Below are 23,043 nucleotides of genomic sequence, written 5' to 3'. Positions count from 1 at the left end.
AGGTGGGTACCGTAAAGGTCCAGAAGAGAGGGGAGTGGGACACCGATAATCCGTTCAGCAGCCTTCACTGTGCGCTGCAGGGTCTTGCGGTTGGCAGCAGTGCAGCTCACACACAGTGATGCAGCTGGTCAGGATGCTCTCGATGGTGCCTCTGTAGAAGGAGCACATGATGGATGGGGGGGCTCGTGCTCTCTTCAGCTTGCGGAGGAAGTAGAGGCGCTGCTGGGACTTCTTGGCCAGTGATGTGGTGTTGGTTGTCCAGGAGAGATCCTCACTGATGTGAACCCCCAGGAACTTGGTGCTGCTCACTCTCTCCACAGCAGCACCGTCGATGGTCAGTGGGGGTTTAGGAGTGGGGACTCTCCGGAAGTCGACAACAACCTCCTTGGTCTTGTCGACGTTCAGGAAGAGGTTGTTGTCTCTGCACCACGTGGCCAGTTGGCTGACCTCCATCCTGTAGTGCGTCTCATCGTTGTTGGAGATGAGACCAACCACTGTTGTGTCGTCCGCGAACTTCACAATGTGGTTGCTGCTGAAGGATGGAGTGCAGTCGTAGGTCAGAAGCGTGAAGAGCAGGGGGCTGAGCACACAACCCTGGGGGGCCCCCGTGCTCATGACGATGGTTTTTGATGTGCTGCCGCCGACCCGCACTGTCTGAGGCCTCTCGCTGAGGAAGTCCAGCAGCCAGTTGCACAGGGAAGTGCTGAGCCCCAGCTGGTCCAATTTGCCGAGCAGCTGCTGAGGGATGATGGTGTTGAATGCTGAACTGAAGTCTATGAACAGCATTCTGACGTATGAGTTTTTGGTGTCCAGGTGGGTGATGGCTGGGTGAAGAGCAGAACAGATGGCATCCTCGGTGGATCTGTTACCTCGGTATGCAAACTGGTAGGGGTCCAGGGTGGCGGGGAGGGTGGATTTGATGTGGGCCATGACTAACCTTTCAAAGCACTTCATGGCGATCGGGGTCAGTGCAACGGGTCGATAGTCATTGAAAGTGGATGGTGAGGGCTTCTTTGGAACGGGTATGATGGTGGTGGCTTTGAAGCACGACGGAACAACAGCCTGACTCAGAGAAGCGTTGAAAATGTCCGTGAAGATATCTTTGAGCTCCTCTGCACAGTCCTTCAGCACACGGCCAGGAATGTTGTCTGGACCTGCAGCCTTGCGGGTGTTGATCTTGGAGAAGGTTCTCTTCACGCTGGCTGCAGTCAGGCACAGGGTCTGGTCATGGGGAGGGGGGGTGGTCTTCTGTGGGGGCGTGCTGTTGTGTGCTTCAAACCTGGCAAAGAAGCTGTTGAGGTCGTTCAGCAGAGAGGTGTTGCTGTCACAGGTCTGTGGCTTGGGTTTGTAGTCCGTGATGGTCTGGATACCACGCCACAGGCTCTGCGCGTCTCTTCTGTCCTTGAAGTGTCCGGTTATTTTTGGTGTGTAGCTGCGTTTGGCTTTCCTGAGGAGGAGGAGACAGATCAGGAGAAACCTCACTAATGGGTGAAAGCATGGATACTACAGTGACATGCTCAAGGGGCTTTCCTAAACCTGAGAGGAGAGCTGGAGAGAAATGAAACCACCCAACAACCAATAAGAGAGATTCCTCTCACCGACCGCCGATTCAACATGTGGAATCATCTGAAAAAAGGCAGGTGGGGGCCGACATGTAGCGACAGAGCCACACTGCACAAAAAACTAAAGAGACGGACGACGATCTCCTTGGTGTGTCAGGGCCTTGAGGGTGGAAGGGGGGTAAGGGTCGGGAGGTGAATGAAAGAAGGACGATGGACTGGTGTCAGCCGATGTAGAAACGACGTGATGAGACCAGAGGGGTCGAGACTCTGGGTCAGGGGTCGTCTCTTTGTTGCTCTCTGTATGGACCCTCGTGGTTCCTGGGGCGGGATGTGAAACCAGCGTCAGAGGAATAGGAGTGATGAAGGCCTTAATATTTATGAAATGGAAATGGGTTGTGTTTGAGGCGTGGTCTTTGTTCCTGAACCAAGTTTAAAAGACGATCTTTAATGATGTCACAGCATAGCTAAACGCTGAGATTGAACAAAGCCATGGAAACACTTTCTTTATCTCCTGTATAAAATACTTCCTTTGTGGGCAACAATTTGCCTTAAGATAATTCTTTGATTGGTCTTTTGTTGTTAATTACTTTTAGTTTTTGCTATGAGTATATTTTTGCCTGCACTGAGGAAAAAAGGGAGACACATTGGTGTTACTAAAAATGTGTTTATTTTGTATGACTAAAAGAAATACTCAACTTTTGCCTGCTCCGATTTTCAGAAAATGTGTGCTCAAACTTCTCACACATGTTTTGAGGAGCTCTGAGACTTATTTAAACTGGTTGAAGAGGAGGAGGATATGTGACCTTTAAAGGAGAGAAAGAAAACAATGCTGGAGAGAAGAAGTCTGGGTTAAATTGCTTCACCTGTTAAGTATATATAACAAAAGGTAAACTTTTGATTTTGAACATTAATAATGAAAGTTAAACATGTTATAATTACCTGTTCTCTCTGTTATTGGGTCATTTACAGTGAAACACCTTTGCAGTGATCTGAATGAACGAGGTGAATCCTCTGAGTACCAAGAATGTCTGTGCAACATTCAAACCCAAGTGGACAAAACGATTGGACTGACAGACATTGATGTCCACAGAGAAACTCTACTAGTGTGTCTAAAGACATCAGAGAAAGTCATGTTGATGTGGACTTCAGAGAAACTCATCATGTGGCTGAAATATGATCCTGGTTCACAATCTGGAGTCCTTCAGCAGCAGACAGGTTTTTGTATCAGTCTGTTTCACTGTGGGAGTACTCATCTTCGGCTCTGGGACTAAACTGTTTGTCACAGGTAAGAATAAACATTCATTTCTTCAGTTCTTTACATTAATGTCTGCAGCTTCAGAGTTTATATATATTTATATAAATATGTATTTATATATGCTGTATATTTCTCATTTTCAGTAAACAGTTCTTGCTGCTATGCAACTCTTGTTACATTAAAAATATCCATAATTACTTCAAAAGGTTTAATCACGCTGCATATGCATCATCGTGCATTTTACAGATCTACAGATTTTGATTCTCTCAGTTACTCAGCAGCACATCGCTTCATACAAACACTCCCTAGCACACAGACAGCACTAGGTGGACACACGGCATTCTGTTTATTTATCTTATCACTTATTTATCTTGAGAGAATGACAGTTAATTTCCTGTGATGACAAGTTGATATTCCTTCTTTTTTCTCAAGAAATTAGTGAAGAAATTAACTCGTTATCTCGAGAAAAAACATCCAAAAACTGACTAATTATCACTGAAAACTGAATCAAATGTGTAGTTGCATGACAGATTTGGGCTTCTGTAAAATTGAATGCCTTTGTTGTGAAATGAACGGACAAAGTCGCTTTTGTCTCGAGCATAATGTTGTCTTAACAAGGAAAATATATAAAAATAAGAAAGAGTCAGAACTGGAACCAAAATTATAAAAAATTTAGTTTTTCTCCCTCTAATTAAAAGTTTTCTCAAATTGAGTTCCTGTAATCCGTCGTCTGCTGCAGAATAATCCTCATTATTTTAATCAAAGTCATCTCAATCCTCATTCAAAGTCACAAACTGGAGGATTAATGCAGATTAAATCTAAACATGACCACCTGAATTTATCTGATTTTCTTTTATTGTTTTGTTCTTTTGATCGACACGATCTTTGGATCCGATCCAATCCGACCTTTTACATTTGACCACCTTCCTTTTGAACGCCTAGGCTCTGGAATAAAGTCGTCCATCAATGGAGTTTTAGGTAAACTTAAAAAAAGTAAAAGAAGTTTTTCTGATGTTACAGATTTTAAAGCCGGGCGCTACGACGAGTTCCTCCTCCAGCGAAGAAACATTAAGAGAGAAACACGGAGGCGTTTTCTTTTGTGCAATTAAATTACAAAACATCATGTGATATAAAATGGTTTTGTGTTAAACAAAATGGAGTACATGAATGTAATTTTTCTTTTATAAAATAGAAAACTTAATTAATAACCTGTAAAAGTGTAAAAAAAAATAAGAATAGCATTATTCATGATGGTTAATTTGACACTTCCAGGACGATGTAAAATAAAACTCTAACAAAAGAAGATACTGAATAAAATATTCCAATATGTTTCATTTATATTTAAAAGAGTGATTAGAAATTACTGTTAATCTGTGTATCAGTGTTGTAGTACTCAATATCCATCTTGGTTTTTAGACCACTTTTTGAAGGTCTCTGGGTTGAAAGCATTTTTACTCGGTCTTGTCTCGATCTCAGTCTGGGTGGACTCTGGATTTTAAATCAAGACCACCACTGATCTGCTATTTTTCCACTTCATTACTGTGATTAGAAGGAAACGCCTCTTTCTAAAAGAACAAACAACTTTAATTAATTTGTATTTGATTTTTATCCCCCGGTTACGGACGCAACCTTCCCGGTGTTACGGTCTAATCGAGAGACACACAAGATGATTTTTTTTTAATTTTTTTTTTTATATATTTATTTTTGGGCTTTTTTTTGTACCTTTAATGGAGAGATAGACCATTGGATATAGTCAGAAATCAGGGAGAGAGAGTGAGGAATGACATGCGGGAAAGGAGCCACAGGTGGGATTCAAACCTGGGCCGCCCAATTGGAATACTATAGGCTCCGTACATGGGATGCGCACACTAACCACTGTGCAACCAGCACCCCAAGATGGTGAACTTTGAGAGATATTTATGGGCTTGGTCTTTACTTGGTCTCGGGTATGTCTTCATCTCGGTTAGTGAGGTTTTGACTAATATACTAGAATGGGAAATAGGTAAATTAGAAATGATTCATTATTTTTTCATTCATTTGGTTATCTGATGAAAAAAACTTATGGAATGTTCTTTTTTAAAATTTTCTATTTTATGTGAGTTTCAAAAATAGAAAATTAAATCACGGGCCAAAACCTTAAAACCCTTGTACCTCAACTGTTTTAGAGACTCAGTCTAAAAAACATTTTGTGATTGACTGAAAAGTGTGATAACAAGTTTAGTGATCAGCGTGTGTGTGTGTCTTCAGATGAGCAGGTGGTGAAGCCCGTTGTGCGCTTGTACCCGGCAGCATCGAGAACCCAGCTGGAGGAGAAGAGCTCTCTACTGTGTGTGGCCTCAGCCATGTTTCCTCCTCTGGTCCAGATCTCCTGGAAAAAACAGAAAGGGAGTGATCCTCTGGAGGATGTGAACCCTGCTGATGTGAAGCAGCAGGAGCTGAGGGAGTCGGGGTGCAGCGCCTCCATCTTGACGATCCCTCAGAGAAAGTACAACCCTTATAAATACCTCTGCTCAGTGCAGCATGAGGGGGGCACAGTGACTGCTCAAACAGAAATAGGTAATGAAGGGTTGGTGTCTGCATTCAGCAGTGATTCAGCTTCATGTAGAGACAATGGAGCAGAGGACTGATGTTTATTTTTAACTCCTTCTGTTTGACAGAGGTCACAGTTCCTACGACCTCCAGTCCTCCAGAGAGAGAGCCGACAGACAGTTAGATCAAAATCTGTTTATACTTACCTTTAAGAACAAACCAACTCAGTCAATGTACATTATTACTCTTGTCCCCCTACTTACATTACCTCTGGTGTACCACAGGGTTCTATACTAGGACCGATTTAGTTTGTATTTAGATGTCTCCAAGGGGAGTTTAGAATCTAAAATCTTGATGATTACGTCATGAAAGGGTCCGGCAGAAGTTGTGTGCGACTACGATATAATCACGAGAGACAAGGGAGGACTGTAGTTATGGCGACCAGCGGCAACCCAACGTTTTTTTCTTCTTTTGTTTTCAGTACAGATCATCAGTGCAGCACTTTTCTGAAACTTATATCCATATATCTACGATTGTATCTACTTTCCTATATTCTACAACAACTTCCACTAACTTCTCTTTCACAGACCGCCGTCCTTTGGAGTTTTCAAATTAAACTTTATTAACAATTATCAACGCTCCGACCCAATTTCACTCGTACAGTGTGAGCTCTCTGGCCGTGCCCGACGATCAGGTCGTACAGTGTGAGCACGTAAATCGCAAGGTCTGGTCGGGCGTGTAAACGAAGCAGTCGTACAGTGTGAGCTGACATGCCACCCTGACTTTTATACAATCGGGGGAAAATCTCACAGTGTGAGCGAGGCTTTAAAAGAACATTGCCATAGTACAAATGTGAAAAGACAAAGGCGTGAATAATCCTTTTTAGGTCAGGGAAAGACAGAGTTGATTAAATTTAACCAATGTGTCATTACATCAGACTCTGAGGTTTGTGAGTGTTGGAAATTAACCTGAGAGCAAAGTCCATGTGAAATTAAATTCCAAAAACATTAATACTCTTCATATGTTTCTGTATTATTAACGCCGACAGTTCATCAAAGCAGCTTAACTTTTAGCAGTTATCTGTAATAAACGTTTTTTCTGCTCCTTCCTTGTGCCAAACAAATCTTAAAGATAAGATAACACTGAAGTAATGGGGCCAGAAGGAATATATTTTTTATGGGGTCAGTTATCCCTGGATAAAATGATGAAACTCTCTATATTTGTAAAGCTTAAGCCATGTCTTTTCGTCTGTCAGTGTCCTTTCAGTCTCAGTGCAAGGTGAAGCTGCTGACGCTGCTGTACACGGTGCTGATACTGAAGAGTCTGGTGTACTGCTGTGGACTCTCTCTGCTGAGGATCTTCAGAAACGACAAACCGTCCATCCACTGAACTTGTGCTGACTGATCGTCTTCTGATGTTGCGTGCCGTAGTGTTTTGTAGTTTTTATGAAAGAAGTTGTTTGTGAAAAAGTAAAGCTCTATGCTGATGACACTGTGTTTTTTGTACATAAATGAACGTACTGCAGGGTGGGATACCTTTATCAATTTATTCCATTTACAGCTTTTATCAGCAGTCCAAAATGTTGTCTAAGAAGTCTAATACCTCAATCTTATGGGTTTATCTTCTTACTCCTGTAGTTCACACATATATAACAAAAATAAAAATGATTCAAGCAGATTATTTAAAAGTACATCACCGGGCTTGGGGGCATGTACAATCAGCAACTGAATCAGAATAACTTTTATTGCCAAGTAAGGCCTGGCTAATGTGAGAGGCCACACATGACGACAAGTAATGACAGATTTACCAGTTCAGTTCTTATAGTGTGTGTGGAGAGCAACGAGATGACCGACTCAGCTAACCACACACTCACAGATTCATTCAACAACAGTCTCCACTCTCAGAACTCGTCATCTTGCACAGTAAGATTGGCTATTCTGTTCAAAGTGACAATTCACAGAGTCTATGATTGGCCGTCCTCGGTGTTCTCCCCACACAACAGGATGTCTGACAATTTAAAGTTGGGGCACCGAGGTTAAAATTACACACTTTACACCACAGGAACATCTGGTGAGATAATCTTTGGAAATGTCAGATTATCAGGCTTTTGCTGAATTTGGTCAGACGTGGAGCATCGGCACCGAAATCGGCTCGATTATCTTGTTGTGTGTACCCCACTTAATGTTACATACATAACACAAACGTCTATCAGATTGTATCGTATATAGAAGGAATTTGTCTTGGTGTTATTGGTGCATTATTGTTTATAAAACTCACATGAACAGCAGTACTGATACTGTCAAGAAGTGTGGAAATACTGTTACATACCAGCATAAATATAAAACTAAATCAAATAAAAGAGTAAAGATGTGTCTTTGGTGTATGAAAGGAGCTGTAAGTGTTTTGTTTTTCTTTTTAAATAAAAGTCTGTGCTTTTAAGGATTTCATTTAGCTTCACAATAAATATGTAAAAACACAATCAACGTCTTTGGTCATGAGTAATTTGACTTTGTAGCGTTAAATAAGTTTGTATATTATAGCTTCATGTTTACTTGTCCTTGTCTAACTTTTCATACAAGTATATATTATTTATTTTTTCTCTGCAATCAGGTTAAATAATAAAACAGAGTTAGACAGAAAGCTGATATTGAGAAGTTCCTGGAATGATGCTTTAACCAGAGTTGATGGTCGTAACTGTCGCTGTGTGATTAAACTGAAAACCCTTCGCTAACAGAGAAGAGGCAGCAGAGCAGGAAACCCACACAGCCTGCCTGCTGCAGGGGAGGAAATGTTGATTTGCTGTAAACTGTTTTTCTAAACCCTAATAACCACAGATTCATATCTGCTGCTGCACACACTGATGAACTGTTCTCACACTCTGTACTTTATTGTCTTTTGTATTGTTACATAAAAAACTTTCCCTTCACATGAACCGAAGACCAACAGTGTCGACCCACCTTGAGGCAACATTCTCCCAGTTTGTGTATATTTATTCAGTAAAAGAGACGCACCTGAGTGATAATGTGTCGGCAGCTAAAATGTATATATTCATTTGTTGGGTCATTAACTAATTCATTGGCTTGTTAATTAAGAAATAATGATAATACATTTCATTTATAAAGAGCTTTCAAGTACTTACAGACACTTTACATTAGTTAAAAGTTTTTAAAAAAAGATCAAAATCAACAAAGTTTGATCAAACTAACAAACTGGCAACATTACACACGTTTGTTCTGTCATGAAAAACCTTTTTTCAGGACAAAGCCACAAGTCATACATATGATCGTTATGAGATAAACTATTACGATGTTTCCTATATTATCAGCTCATACAGTGAACATGACTGTACTCCTGTCTGTAAAGATTAAAGCTGCTGCCCTCTAGTGGCTGCAGCAACACATTGCATCACTACTGTTTGTATCTCAAAGCTTCAGCTTTCCATTATTTGTCAGGATAACGATTTTATTCCTGAAATCAGTCAATATTGTACAATATAGTGGATCAGTAGGTAGAGTCGGTTGTCTCAAACTGAAGGTCTGGGGTTCGATCCCCAGCTCCTGCAGCCACATGTCCGATGTGTTCTCGGGCAAGACACTTAACTCCAAGTTGCTCCCTCTGCTTCGTCAAAAGTGTACGCATGTGTATGAATGGAGTGGTTAATTCTGATGGACTCTTTAAACAGCAGCCTCTACCATCAGTGTTTGAATGTGTAGGTGTGACCTGTGGTGTAAAAGCACAGAGAAAACATGTATGGTATTAAAGAGGTAGGCAAGATGAGGGCCATCCCCAAGGGAAAGATCCTTCTCCTGGGAAACAAATCTAGATAAACTCTCCATGTTAGGTTGGTATGCAAACAAAGGTCAACATGAGATGATTGATAAACAAAAAAAATATTAAAAAAGGTAAATGACAGGTAGATGGGGATGTGCAGATAGTCTGCCCACAAGGGAGAGCGCTTTCTCTGGGGAAATAAACTCCTCCTGAGAAGACCCAAGAAAGGATAATGGGAGTAGTGAGCCATGGTCCACATAATGTTAGGAAATGGTTGGTGCATTTTGGGGTCATACTGGCCTAAAAGAAAAGCCCAATGAAAGGAGATAGGGACAAGTGGAGAGTCCCCCAAGAGGTATAGATGATTTATGGGGACATAAACTTACATAAACCCTGTCTGAGAAGATCCTTGATGGAGAAAGGAACTAGAAAAACATGGAAAACCCGGCTCATAATGGGAGTAGAGGAAAAGCAGAGGTAGACATCCTTTTCTTGGGATAAACACTTTTAAAAATAAAATCTGAATGGAATTATGTTGTTTACCTGTCCCATGATGCTCGAGCAGTAAATAAGAACATGGTCCCTGTAAGGTAGGTGAACAGGAACATGGTCCCTGTAAGGTTAGTAAACAGGAACATGGTCCCTGTAAGGTAGGTAAAGAGGAACATGGTCCTTGTAAGGTTAATAAACAGGAACATGGTCCTTGTAAGGTTAGTAAACAGGAACATGGTCTCTGTAAGGTAGGTAAACAGGAACATGGTCCCTGTAAGGTAGGTAAACAGGAACACGGTCCCTGTAAGGTAGATAAACAGGAACTCTGATGAAAGGTATCTCTTTGGATAAACCCTGTTTGATAAATCCTGTCCTTATAAACGACCTTCATCCGTACTTACAGAGAATCAGGGGGGGAAAGGCTCATGATGGGGGGAGGGGCAAAGAAGAGATTTTTACCTGATGGAGAGAGCCTTCTCTTAGATTTAAGGGATAGTTAAGGCATCATTTTTGTGCTTTTGTTTGAGGTAACGGTCAAAGTATATATATTAACCACCAAGAGAAGGCTCAAGTTCAACTATTATTAATTTTTGTTGTTTGAGACACACCCGGTCTCTTGTTAAAAAACCTGCTCTTTGAGGAACGCAGCAAAACCTGAACATCCATCCTTCTTTCAGTGAACTCCATCTGATGGAAAGATTTCTCTCTTCCTTTTAATATTTTTGTTTTTTATCACCTTTTATTGTGTAAGTGTGTATGAGAGAGGGCTTTAATGATCACTCATTGTGAAGCTAGTTAGAAGATGTATCAGATGTGTGACACTCACTGTGATGGCTGGTTAAGATAATGCTCCTAATGCTGTTTCTGTTCTTCCTTATTTACATCCTTAGAGGTTTTTCTGTCTACGTGAACGAAGAACCAGAAAAACTGATGATGCAATACAAGGTATGATCTTTTTTCTCATCACATCAGGCTTGATCAGATGGACTAGATGAGGTCTCCCCTTTGTTCCCACTAGTGTGATATGTTCAAGCGTTGTCTGTAAAATTATCTGGACCAATTACAAAAAACATCTTTCTTTTTTCTGGAGTACTCTGTGATCTACTGAATCTTCAAATTGTTTCTGTTTTATTTTACATATAGCACAAATGTCCAATCTGCTGTCACTTAAAAGGAGGAAACTCTGTGTTGTATTTTCCTGTTAAGCTTCTTTGTTTATAACTTGGCAAATACAGATCTGTTGCAACATGATCACGTTGGGTCTGTGATATTTTATCTTTGACTCCAACCAGGCTGTAAACATTTTATTAGACTTCTGTTTAAGTTATTTCTTTCAAAGTATACATTGTTTGAAAGGTTTAAAGAAAAGGTTATTTGAGTTTAGCTTTAAATGATGGCTTTTGTTGGCATGCATTTTTTACCACGTTAAAATAAGTTGGACCAACACGACTAAAAGGAGTCGGACGCAACCAGAGTAAAGAAGTTAAAACAACTTGAGTAAGTCACGTTAGTCCACACCTAGTAGAATACATTAATTAACATTTTAAAATAAGATAGGCCTGAACCATCATGAATAAAAAACAATAACACAAACACATTCAGCTGACCCATCCTAATTATTTTATGTTGACTTAACAAAATTCCTTGATGCTAAAAGAACACATTTTATTTTAATGGAAATGGTTTCCATACTTTTATTACGTTCAGCCAACAAATTATTTTGTTTGAGTGAATTTGGACTCGTCAGCTGAGCTGTCTGAGAGTTTGTTAAAGTGAAATGAGACATTCAAAGATGCAGCAGTGTCCTTCTTTTACATCACTGAGACTACAGGGAGACACTGAGGACCACTATCTACGGAGAGCCTGAAGGGACAAAATAACATGAGATTACTCACAATGAACTAGTTAATGCTGACAGCACTAATACATGTCTAAACATAAATAAAATTCCCCCGTCCAGTAACAGCTGATAGAGACATGAACCAGACTGTAAACATGTTAATCTCTGCTGTAAAAACAGACTTTTGAATGGGTGTGTATGTGACTTCCAGCCTCAAGCAGACCCTCGAGGAACTGCAGGATTGCTTTATTTTTCAGCACCAGAGGTTTCCCCTGGTCCTGAATACCACTACCAGCATCATCAAGGTACCTTTGCAGTTCCCCAAACTGACCATAAGGTGGTGCTCTTTCTCCTTTAAGTTAGACACAGACACACAGAGATCCACCTTCTGAAAAAACGTGTTTGAAATCCAACAAACAGTCATGAAGGAGGAGTTTATTTAAAGATGTGACACTGAGGTAACACTTTAAAGACTCATGTTATATCAGATGTGTCTTTTGTTGTTAATATTTTAAAGTTTTCATCATAAGAAACATCAAAGTGTGAAGAAAAAGACCTCTTAAAGAAATGTTGAAGGTATGAAAACAGACTTCATCAGTGCAAACAGAGTTATTCCTTTTGAAGAAGTTTGAAAATACATTTTCTGAATTCATGAAATGAGCAAAGACATGCTGTTTGTCTCCTTCTTTTACATCAGCAGCAGAAATAAGAACAGACATTAAACATCTATATATAATTAAGTTACAAAAAACACCTGCAGAGGTAAATAAAAGAGTTTCAAATTATGCAATAAAAAAAGTTATATAAATATTCAGATTCTTAACTTCCTGCAGACTTTCAGAACTTTGAATAGAATCAGGGGCTGATGGGAGATCTGAGGCCTCTGATAGAAACCACGTGTTCCTCGTCTGATCTCTCAGCTCGTCCTTGTTTGTCCTCTGCAGCGTCACAGCGTCACTTCTCCTCGGGTTCACCAGAGGAAACATCGCAGCTCCAAAATGCTTCTCCTCCCAGCCGCCGCCCTGTGCTGCCTGTGTTCAGGTGAGTGTTTCCGGCCAATCAGGAGCCCACAAACTCTACCTTTACCAAACACCGTCACACTAACATTCACCTGTCTGACCCTCTCTCTGCAGCGTTGGTTTCCATGGCAGCCGAGCTGATTCAGGATGATTTATCATTGACCAGGAGAGTCGGTGAAGAAGTCTCCTTCAGCTGTGGAGGAACTAATCAGTGTCGCAGTGACTGGGTACATTGGTACCAAAAGAAAGACACAGAAACATTCAGAAAGATTGTTGAAATTAACAGGAAAAGTGGTAAAATAGAGAAAGGCTACAATCATCCACAGAAAGATGATTTCTCAGCTGTGAATAAACAGAACGGCTGGGAGCTGCAGATCCAGAGAGTTAAAGACTCTCATTCAGCCACATATTACTGCTCCTGTTATGTTAGTGATCTCCACAGTGAGAAATTAAGTGAGCTGCCTGAACAAAAACCAACACATGAACAGATGTCACTCAGAGTTAGTTACAGGAAGAGAGCAGTGAACCACAGCCCAGATTCAGATGTTTCACCTCCATCTCAGCCAGAGTCACAAACACTGAGGGATTTATTCTATCACTGCTGACGGGACGCCTTCATTTTAGAATAACATCGTTATTGTTAGAAAGGCGGAGGAAAACAGAAACGAAAGAACATGAGATGAGATGCAGAGAGAAATCATTAAGACCAGAACCAACTAAAAACATAATCTAGATCAGAAAGGTTAAATAGATGTGCAGCTGGTCTCTATACTTCAAGTCAAGTCAAGTCAACTTTATTGTCAATTTCAAAATATGCCAGACATACAGTGGAATTGAAATTGCGTTTGTCTCCGTCCCACGATGCAATACAATCAAAATAAGGTAAAATAAGATAAATAATATTTACAGTAATAAATCCTAAATAGTGCAAAAGGTACAGAACAAAATGGTATATAAAATAAAATTTAAAGAAAAAGTAAACTTAAAATGTGCAATATGTGCAATGTGCAGTAAACTGAGTGTACTTTGAATAGTTAGCTTCAGAGTTATTAGTCCAGAGTACTTGGTGGCAAACGGGAGAGGGTTTCAACGTCCAGTGTTCATGGGGGCAGAGGGGAGGGAAGGAAGAGAGGGGAGAGAGTTAAGCTTCTTGACAGCTTGGTGGAAGAAGCTGTTTCCCAGTCTGGTGGAGCCGGCCCGCAGGCTGCGGTACCGTCTCCCTGATGGCAGGAGGCTGAAGAGGCTGTGTGAGGGGTGGGTGGGGTCACGCACAATGCTGGTTGCTTTGCAGGTGAGGTGGGTACCGTAAAGGTCCAGAAGAGAGGGGAGTGGGACACCGATAATCCGTTCAGCAGCCTTCACTGTGCGCTGCAGGGTCTTGCGGTTGGCAGCAGTGCAGCTCACACACAGTGATGCAGCTGGTCAGGATGCTCTCGATGGTGCCTCTGTAGAAGGAGCACATGATGGATGGGGGGGCTCGTGCTCTCTTCAGCTTGCGGAGGAAGTAGAGGCGCTGCTGGGACTTCTTGGCCAGTGATGTGGTGTTGGTTGTCCAGGAGAGATCCTCACTGATGTGAACCCCCAGGAACTTGGTGCTGCTCACTCTCTCCACAGCAGCACCGTCGATGGTCAGTGGGGGTTTAGGAGTGGGGACTCTCCGGAAGTCGACAACAACCTCCTTGGTCTTGTCGACGTTCAGGAAGAGGTTGTTGTCTCTGCACCACGTGGCCAGTTGGCTGACCTCCATCCTGTAGTGCGTCTCATCGTTGTTGGAGATGAGACCAACCACTGTTGTGTCGTCCGCGAACTTCACAATGTGGTTGCTGCTGAAGGATGGAGTGCAGTCGTAGGTCAGAAGCGTGAAGAGCAGGGGGCTGAGCACACAACCCTGGGGGGCCCCCGTGCTCATGACGATGGTTTTTGATGTGCTGCCGCCGACCCGCACTGTCTGAGGCCTCTCGCTGAGGAAGTCCAGCAGCCAGTTGCACAGGGAAGTGCTGAGCCCCAGCTGGTCCAATTTGCCGAGCAGCTGCTGAGGGATGATGGTGTTGAATGCTGAACTGAAGTCTATGAACAGCATTCTGACGTATGAGTTTTTGGTGTCCAGGTGGGTGATGGCTGGGTGAAGAGCAGAACAGATGGCATCCTCGGTGGATCTGTTACCTCGGTATGCAAACTGGTAGGGGTCCAGGGTGGCGGGGAGGGTGGATTTGATGTGGGCCATGACTAACCTTTCAAAGCACTTCATGGCGATCGGGGTCAGTGCAACGGGTCGATAGTCATTGAAAGTGGATGGTGAGGGCTTCTTTGGAACGGGTATGATGGTGGTGGCTTTGAAGCACGACGGAACAACAGCTTGACTCAGAGAAGCGTTGAAAATGTCCGTGAAGATATCTTTGAGCTCCTCTGCACAGTCCTTCAGCACACGGCCAGGAATGTTGTCTGGACCTGCAGCCTTGCGGGTGTTGATCTTGGAGAAGGTTCTCTTCACGCTGGCTGCAGTCAGGCACAGGGTCTGGTCATGGGGAGGGGGGGTGGTCTTCTGTGGGGGCGTGCTGTTGTGTGCTTCAAACCTGGCAAAGAAGCTGTTGAGGTCGTTCAGCAGAGAGGTGTTGCTGTCACAGGTCTGTGGCTTGGGTTTGTAGTCCGTGATGGTCTGGATACCACGCCACAGGCTCTGCGCGTCTCTTCTGTCCTTGAAGTGTCCGGTTATTTTTGGTGTGTAGCTGCGTTTGGCTTTCCTGAGGAGGAGGAGACAGATCAGGAGAAACCTCACTAATGGGTGAAAGCATGGATACTACAGTGACATGCTCAAGGGGCTTTCCTAAACCTGAGAGGAGAGCTGGAGAGAAATGAAACCACCCAACAACCAATAAGAGAGATTCCTCTCACCGACCGCCGATTCAACATGTGGAATCATCTGAAAAAAGGCAGGTGGGGGCCGACATGTAGCGACAGAGCCACACTGCACAAAAAACTAAAGAGACGGACGACGATCTCCTTGGTGTGTCAGGGCCTTGAGGGTGGAAGGGGGGTAAGGGTCGGGAGGTGAATGAAAGAAGGACGATGGACTGGTGTCAGCCGATGTAGAAACGACGTGATGAGACCAGAGGGGTCGAGACTCTGGGTCAGGGGTCGTCTCTTTGTTGCTCTCTGTATGGACCCTCGTGGTTCCTGGGGCGGGATGTGAAACCAGCGTCAGAGGAATAGGAGTGATGAAGGCCTTAATATTTATGAAATGGAAATGGGTTGTGTTTGAGGCGTGGTCTTTGTTCCTGAACCAAGTTTAAAAGACGATCTTTAATGATGTCACAGCATAGCTAAACGCTGAGATTGAACAAAGCCATGGAAACACTTTCTTTATCTCCTGTATAAAATACTTCCTTTGTGGGCAACAATTTGCCTTAAGATAATTCTTTGATTGGTCTTTTTGTTGTTAATTACTTTTAGTTTTTGCTATGAGTATATTTTTGCCTGCACTGAGGAAAAAAGGGAGACACATTGGTGTTACTAAAAATGTGTTTATTTTGTATGACTAAAAGAAATACTCAACTTTTGCCTGCTCCGATTTTCAGAAAATGTGTGCTCAAACTTCTCACACATGTTTTGAGGAGCTCTGAGACTTATTTAAACTGGTTGAAGAGGAGGAGGATATGTGACCTTTAAAGGAGAGAAAGAAAACAATGCTGGAGAGAAGAAGTCTGGGTTAAATTGCTTCACCTGTTAAGTATATATAACAAAAGGTAAACTTTTGATTTTGAACATTAATAATGAAAGTTAAACATGTTATAATTACCTGTTCTCTCTGTTATTGGGTCATTTACAGTGAAACACCTTTGCAGTGATCTGAATGAACGAGGTGAATCCTCTGAGTACCAAGAATGTCTGTGCAACATTCAAACCCAAGTGGACAAAACGATTGGACTGACAGACATTGATGTCCACAGAGAAACTCTACTAGTGTGTCTAAAGACATCAGAGAAAGTCATGTTGATGTGGACTTCAGAGAAACTCATCATGTGGCTGAAATATGATCCTGGTTCACAATCTGGAGTCCTTCAGCAGCAGACAGGTTTTTGTATCAGTCTGTTTCACTGTGGGAGTACTCATCTTCGGCTCTGGGACTAAACTGTTTGTCACAGGTAAGAATAAACATTCATTTCTTCAGTTCTTTACATTAATGTCTGCAGCTTCAGAGTTTATATATATTTATATAAATATGTATTTATATATGCTGTATATTTCTCATTTTCAGTAAACAGTTCTTGCTGCTATGCAACTCTTGTTACATTAAAAATATCCATAATTACTTCAAAAGGTTTAATCACGCTGCATATGCATCATCGTGCATTTTACAGATCTACAGATTTTGATTCTCTCAGTTACTCAGCAGCACATCGCTTCATACAAACACTCCCTAGCACACAGACAGCACTAGGTGGACACACGGCATTCTGTTTATTTATCTTATCACTTATTTATCTTGAGAGAATGACAGTTAATTTCCTGTGATGACAAGTTGATATTCCTTCTTTTTTCTCAAGAAATTAGTGAAGAAATTAACTCGTTATCTCGAGAAAAAACATCCAAAAACTGACTAATTATCACTGAAAACTGAATCAAATGTGTAGTTGCATGACAGATTTGGGCTTCTGTAAAATTGAATGCCTTTGTTGTGAAATGAACGGACAAAGTCGCTTTTGTCTCGAGCATAATGTTGTCTTAACAAGGAAAATATATAAAAATAAGAAAGAGTCAGAACTGGAACCAAAATTATAAAAAATTTAGTTTTTCTCCCTCTAATTAAAAGTTTTCTCAAATTGAGTTCCTGTAATCCGTCGTCTGCTGCAGAATAATCCTCATTATTTTAATCAAAGTCATCTCAATCCTCATTCAAAGTCACAAACTGGAGGATTAATGCAGATTAAATCTAAACCTGACCACCTGAATTTATCTGATTTTCTTTTATTGTTTTGTTCTTTTGATCGACACGTTCTTTGGATCCGATCCAATCCGACCTTTTACATGTGACCACCTTCCTTTTGAACGCCTAGGCTCTGGAATAAAGTCGAACATCATTGGAGTTTTAGCTCAACGAAACTTAAAAAAAGTAAAAGAAGTTTTTCTGATGTTACAGATTTTAAAGCCGGGCGCTACGACGAGTTCCTCCTCCAGCGAAGAAACATTAAGAGAGAAACACGGAGGCGTTTTCTTTTGTGCAATTAAATTACAAAACATCATGTGATATAAAATGGTTTTGTGTTAAACAAAATGGAGTACATGAATGTAATTTTTCTTTTATAAAATAGAAAACTTAATTAATAACCTGTAAAAGTGTAAAAAAAATAAGAATAGCATTATTCATGATGGTTAATTTGACACTTCCAGGACGATTTTAAAATAAAACTCTAACAAAAGAAGATACTGAATAAAATATTCCAATATGTTTCATTTGTATTTAAAAGAGTGATTAGAAATTACTGTTAATCTGTGTATCAGTGTTGTAGTACTCAATATCCATCTTGGTTTTTAGACCACTTTTTGAAGGTCTCTGGGTTGAAAGCATTTTTACTCGGTCTTGTCTCGATCTCAGTCTGGGTGGACTCTGGATTTTAAATCAAGACCACCACTGATCGGCTATTTTTCCACTTCATTACTGTGATTAGAAGGAAACGCCTCTTTCTAAAAGAACAAACAACTTTAATTAATTTGTAGTTTGATTTTTATCCCCCGGTTACGGACGCAACCTTCCCGGTGTTACGGTCTAATTGAGAGACACACAAGATGACTTTTTCTTTTTAAATATTTATTTTTAGGCTTTTTTTGTACCTTTAATGGAGAGATAGAACATTGGATATAGTCAGAAATCAGGGAGAGAGAGTGAGGAATGACATGAAAGGAGCCACAGGTGGGATTTGAACCTGGGCTGCCCAATTGGAATACTATAGGCTCCGTACATGGGGCGCGCGAACTAACCACTGTGCAACCAGCACCCCAAGATGGTGAACTTTGAGAGATATTTATGGGCTTGGTCTTTACTTGGTCTCGGGTATGTCTTCATCTCGGTTAGTGAGGTTTTGACTAATATACTAGAATGGGAAATAGGTAAATTAGAAATGATTCATTATTTTTTCATTCATTTGGTTATCTGATGAAAAAAACTTATGGATTGTTCTCTTTTAAAATTTTCTATTTTATGTGAGTTTCAAAAATAGAAAATTAAATCAAGGGCCAAAACCTTAAAACCCTTGTACCTCAACTGTTTTAGAGACTCAGTATAAAAAACATTTTGTGATTGACTGAAAACTGTGACAACAAGTTTAGTGATCAGCGTGTGTGTGTGTCTTCAGATGAGCAGGTGGTGAAACCCGTTGTGAGCTTGTACCCGGCAGCATCGAGAGCCCAGCTGGAGGAGAAGAGCTCTCTACTGTGTGTGGCCTCAGCCATGTTTCCTCCTCTGGTCCAGATCTCCTGGAAGAAACAGAAAGGGAGCGGTCCTCTGGAGGATGTGAACCCTGCTGATGTGAAGCAGCAGGAGCTGAGGGAGTCGGGGTGCAGCGCCTCCATCTTGACGATCCCTCAGAGAAAGTACAACCCTTATAAATACCTCTGCTCAGTGCAGCATGAGGGGGGCACAGTGAATGCTCAAACAGGAACAGGTAATGAAGGCTTGGTGTCTGCATTCAGCAGTGATTCAGCTTCATGTGGAGACAATGGAGCAGAGGACTGATGTTTATTTTTAACTCCTTCTGTTTGACAGAGGTCACAGTTCCTACGACCTCCAGTCCTCCAGAGAGAGAGCCAACAGACCTGCCAACTCTGCAGCCGACTGACAGTAAGATCAAAATCTGTTTACTCTTACCTTTGAGAAGAAACCAACTCAGTCAACATACATTATTACTCTTCTCCCTCTACTTACATTACCTAGAAAAGCTTATTTATGCCTTTGTCTTTACACATTTGGACTACTGCAACGCTCTTTTCACTTCACGCCTCAGTCAGTCCTCGATGGCTAGACTCCAGCATGTGCAGAATGCTGCTGCCCGGATTTAAACCAATACAAATCTTATCTCCCACATTACCCGGATCCTTTCCCCCCTCCATTGGCTGCCCGTTACATAGAGGACAGGGCGACCAGGCATTTGCCATCAGAGCCCGTAAGCTCTGGACCTCTCTACCTGAAGACATTAAGCTGACAAACTCCTGTAACTGTTTTTAAATCTTTGCTTTAAACATATTTTTAGAGGAAGGCCTTTTTAATGATTGAGTAGTAAAAAATGTCCTGCTTTAATTAATTTAATTAAGTCTTATTCATAATTTTGTTACTAACGTGCGTATTTTGTGAAGCACTTTGTAACCTTGTTTAGATAAGAGCAATATAAATAAAGTTATCATTCTGGTGACAGTTGTTACTTTTTTTATCAACGCTACGTGCTGTATTCACATCACCTCACTCGACTTCTTCAGAAATCTCTCTCGGAGGCTAGCAGGAGATAATCTGTGTTAAATCGTGATGAAAAAAACCCTAGCTGTGTGCGCTCACTAATGCGGATCAACCCAAATATTCCAGCCTGCACCTAAGACAGATTGGTCCCCACTTTTCTCCCCGAAACAGCTCCCCTTGGAGGCATCTAAATACAGATTAAATCGGCCCTAAAATGGAACCCTGTGGTACACCAGAGGAAAGGGAAAGACAGAGTTGATTTAATTTAACCAATGTTTCATTACATCAGACTCTGTTGCTGTCTGCCATTTTACGACACGTCCTGCCTCTGACACCCTCCCTCCGGTCCGACAGGGATAGTCTCCCACTGTGAGGTTCATGTTTGAACAAACAACTCAGGGGCAGACTGTCCTGAAATGTTCTAGATATTTTCTGGAGTGTGTGTGAAAGAGGCTAAAGAAAGCTCGGTGTGGTTTGGTGTTGGAAATTAACCTGAAAGCAAAGACAAATTTAATAAACCAAACATTTGTTACTTAATTTATTCTTCTGTGTTTTTCTGTTATTTACACCGACTGTTTATCAAAGCAGCTAAACATTTTAGCAGCTATCTGTTCTTAATCTTTTTTCCTGCTCCTGCCTTGTGCCAAACAGATCCAGCTTCAAGCTCAGCAGCCCAGGCACCCACAGCCAAACCAGCCTTACAGGACGCGGGAGAAGGAGGTGAGCTGCGTTGCGTTTAATGACATGTTCAACTGCAGGGAAATAAGAAATTGATTCTGTTATTTTTAAAGATAAGATTTCAAACTGAAGTAGTGGGGCCTGATGGAATATTTTTTTCATGTGGTCAATTATCCTTGGATGAAATGACGCTCTATATTTGTAAAGCTTAAGCCATGTCTTTTTGTCTGTCAGTGTCCTTTCAGTCTCAGTGCAAGGTGAAGCTGCTGACGCTGCTGTACACGGTGCTGATACTGAAGAGTCTGGTGTACTGCTGTGGACTCTCTCTGCTGAGGATCTTCAGAAACAACAAACCGTCCATCCACTGAACATGTGCTGACTGATTTACTTCTGATGTTTCGTGCCGTAGTGTTTTTGTAGTTTTTATGAAAGAAGCTTGTTTGTGAAAAAGTAAAGCTCTATGCTGATGACACTGTGTTTTTTGTACATAAATGAATGTACTGCAGGGTGGGCTACCTTTATCAATTTATTCCATTTACAGCTTTTATCAGCAGTCCAAAATGTTGTCTATGAAGTCTAATACCTCAATCTTATGGTTTATCTTCTTACTCCTGTAGTTCACAGACATTTAACAAAAATGAAAATGAGTCAAGCAGATTATTTAAAAGTACATCACCAGGCTTAACATCCTGCTACTGTTGTAAGCTTGGGGTCATTGACAATCAGCAACTGAATCAGAATAACTTTTATTGCCAAGTAAGGCCTGGCTAATGTGAGAGCCCACACATGACGACAAGTAATGAAAGATTTACCAGTTCAGTTCTTATAGTGTGTGTGGAGAGCAACGAGATGACCGACTCAGCACATCACACACTCACAGATTCATTCAACAACAGTCTCCACTCTCAGAACTCGTCATCTTCGGCGGTCGAACGCGATTTAAGAGTAAATAAACATGATGCTCAAGCTAAATGTGGCTAGCTGTTAGCTGGTACTCCTGTCCTTGTCAGTTGGATTGTGCTTTGTTTTACAGACACGTTGTGTAAACACTCGTGTTTTTGTAACAAATCAACAAGTTGCTAATCCATTTATGACATCCATCTAACTTTATGCTTTGTGTTTGCTGTCGTTGCCATGGTTATGTTCGTTTTGCTTCTGGCTTCAGTCAGCTTGCTTCCCGATTGGCTATTCTGTTTAAAGTGACAACCCACAGAGTCCATGCTCGGCCATCCTTTGTGTTCTCCCAACACAACAGGATGTCTGACAATTTAAAATCGGGTCGCCGAGGTTAAAATCACACACTTTACACCACAGGAACATCTGGTGAGATAATCTTTGGAACTGTCAGATAATCAGGCTTTTGCTGAATTTGGTCAGACGTGGAGCATCAGCCCCGAAATCGGCCCGATTATCTTGTTGTGTGTACCACACTTAATGTTACATATATAACACAAACGTCTATCAGATTGTATCGTATATAGAAGGAATTTGTCTTGTTGTTATTGGTGCATTATTGTTTATAAAACCCACATAAACAGCAGTACTGCTACTGTCAAGAAGTGTAGAAATACTGTTACATACCAGCATAAATATAAAACTAAATCAAATAAAAGAGTAAAAGATGTGTCTTTGGTGTACGAAAGGAGTTGTAAGTGTTTTGTTTTTCTTTCTAAATAAAAGTCTGTGCTTTTAAGGATTTCATTTAGCTTCACAATAAATATGTAAAAACACGATCAGCGTCTTTGGTCATGAGTAATTTGACTTTGTAGCGTTAAATAAGTTTGTATATTATAGCTTCATGTTTTCTTGTCCTTGTCTAACTTTTAATACAAGTATAGATTATTTACTTTTTCTCTGCAATCAGGTTAAATAATAAAACAGAGTTAGACAGAAAGCTGATATTGAGAAGTTCCTGGAATGATGCTTTAACCTTTAAGTCGATGGTCGTAACTGTCGCTGTGTGATTAAACTGAAAACCCTTCGCTAACAGAGAAGAGGCAGCAGAGCAGGAAACCCACACAGCCTGCCTGCTGCAGGGGAGGAAATGTTGATTTGCTGTAAACTGTTTTTCTAAACCCTAATAACCACAGACTCATATCTGCTGCTGCACACACTGATGAACTGTTCTCACACTCTGTACTTTATTGTCTTTTGTATTGTTACATAAAAAAACCTTCCCTTCACATGAACCGAAGACCAACAGTGTCGACCCACCTTGAGGCAACATTCTCCCAGTTTGTGTATATTTATTCAGTAAAGGAGACGCACCTGAGTGATAATGTGTCGGCAGCTAAAATGTATATATTCATTTGTTGGGTCATTAACTAATTCATTGGCTTGTTAAATAAGAAATAATGATAATACATTTCATTTATAAAGATATTTCAAGTACTTACAGACACTTTACATTAGTTAAAAGTTTAAAACAAAAGATCAAAATCAACAAAGTTTGA

General features: G+C 41.2%; 2 protein-coding genes across 5 annotated transcripts; both read left to right on the top strand.

Annotated features, from left to right (window-relative positions):
* The first annotated feature begins 2,125 nt into the window (after positions 1-2,125).
* LOC109975322 (Ig lambda chain C region) lies at positions 2,126-7,825 on the top strand. Of its 3 annotated transcripts, none has more exons than XM_065953518.1 (4): positions 2,126-2,427; positions 2,532-2,847; positions 5,065-5,373; positions 6,602-7,825. In XM_065953518.1, the coding sequence occupies exons 2-4, from the start codon at positions 2,736-2,738 to the stop codon at positions 6,733-6,735; spliced, it is 555 nt and encodes a 184-aa protein (XP_065809590.1). In that variant the 5' UTR covers positions 2,126-2,427; positions 2,532-2,735; the 3' UTR covers positions 6,736-7,825. The 3 variants fall into 3 exon arrangements, with proteins under 3 accessions (XP_065809590.1, XP_065809588.1, XP_065809589.1); XM_065953516.1 differs by having other exon boundaries at positions 2,126-2,448; XM_065953517.1 differs by having other exon boundaries at positions 2,126-2,847.
* A 7,432-nt stretch (positions 7,826-15,257) lies between these two features.
* On the top strand, positions 15,258-22,323 carry LOC136178963 (uncharacterized). Of its 2 annotated transcripts, none has more exons than XM_065953510.1 (6): positions 15,258-16,190; positions 16,295-16,610; positions 18,819-19,127; positions 19,229-19,303; positions 20,564-20,632; positions 20,825-22,323. In XM_065953510.1, the coding sequence occupies exons 2-6, from the start codon at positions 16,499-16,501 to the stop codon at positions 20,956-20,958; spliced, it is 699 nt and encodes a 232-aa protein (XP_065809582.1). In that variant the 5' UTR covers positions 15,258-16,190; positions 16,295-16,498; the 3' UTR covers positions 20,959-22,323. The 2 variants fall into 2 exon arrangements, with proteins under 2 accessions (XP_065809582.1, XP_065809581.1); XM_065953509.1 differs by having other exon boundaries at positions 15,258-16,211.
* The last annotated feature ends 720 nt before the right edge of the window (positions 22,324-23,043 follow it).

The sequence above is a fragment of the Labrus bergylta genome, chromosome 4 (genome assembly GCF_963930695.1).
Source record: "Labrus bergylta chromosome 4, fLabBer1.1, whole genome shotgun sequence".
NCBI classification, from domain to species: Eukaryota; Metazoa; Chordata; class Actinopteri; order Labriformes; family Labridae; genus Labrus; species Labrus bergylta.
The sequence above is the reverse complement of the archived record's forward strand: the minus strand, read 5'-3'. Positions and strand labels throughout refer to the sequence as shown.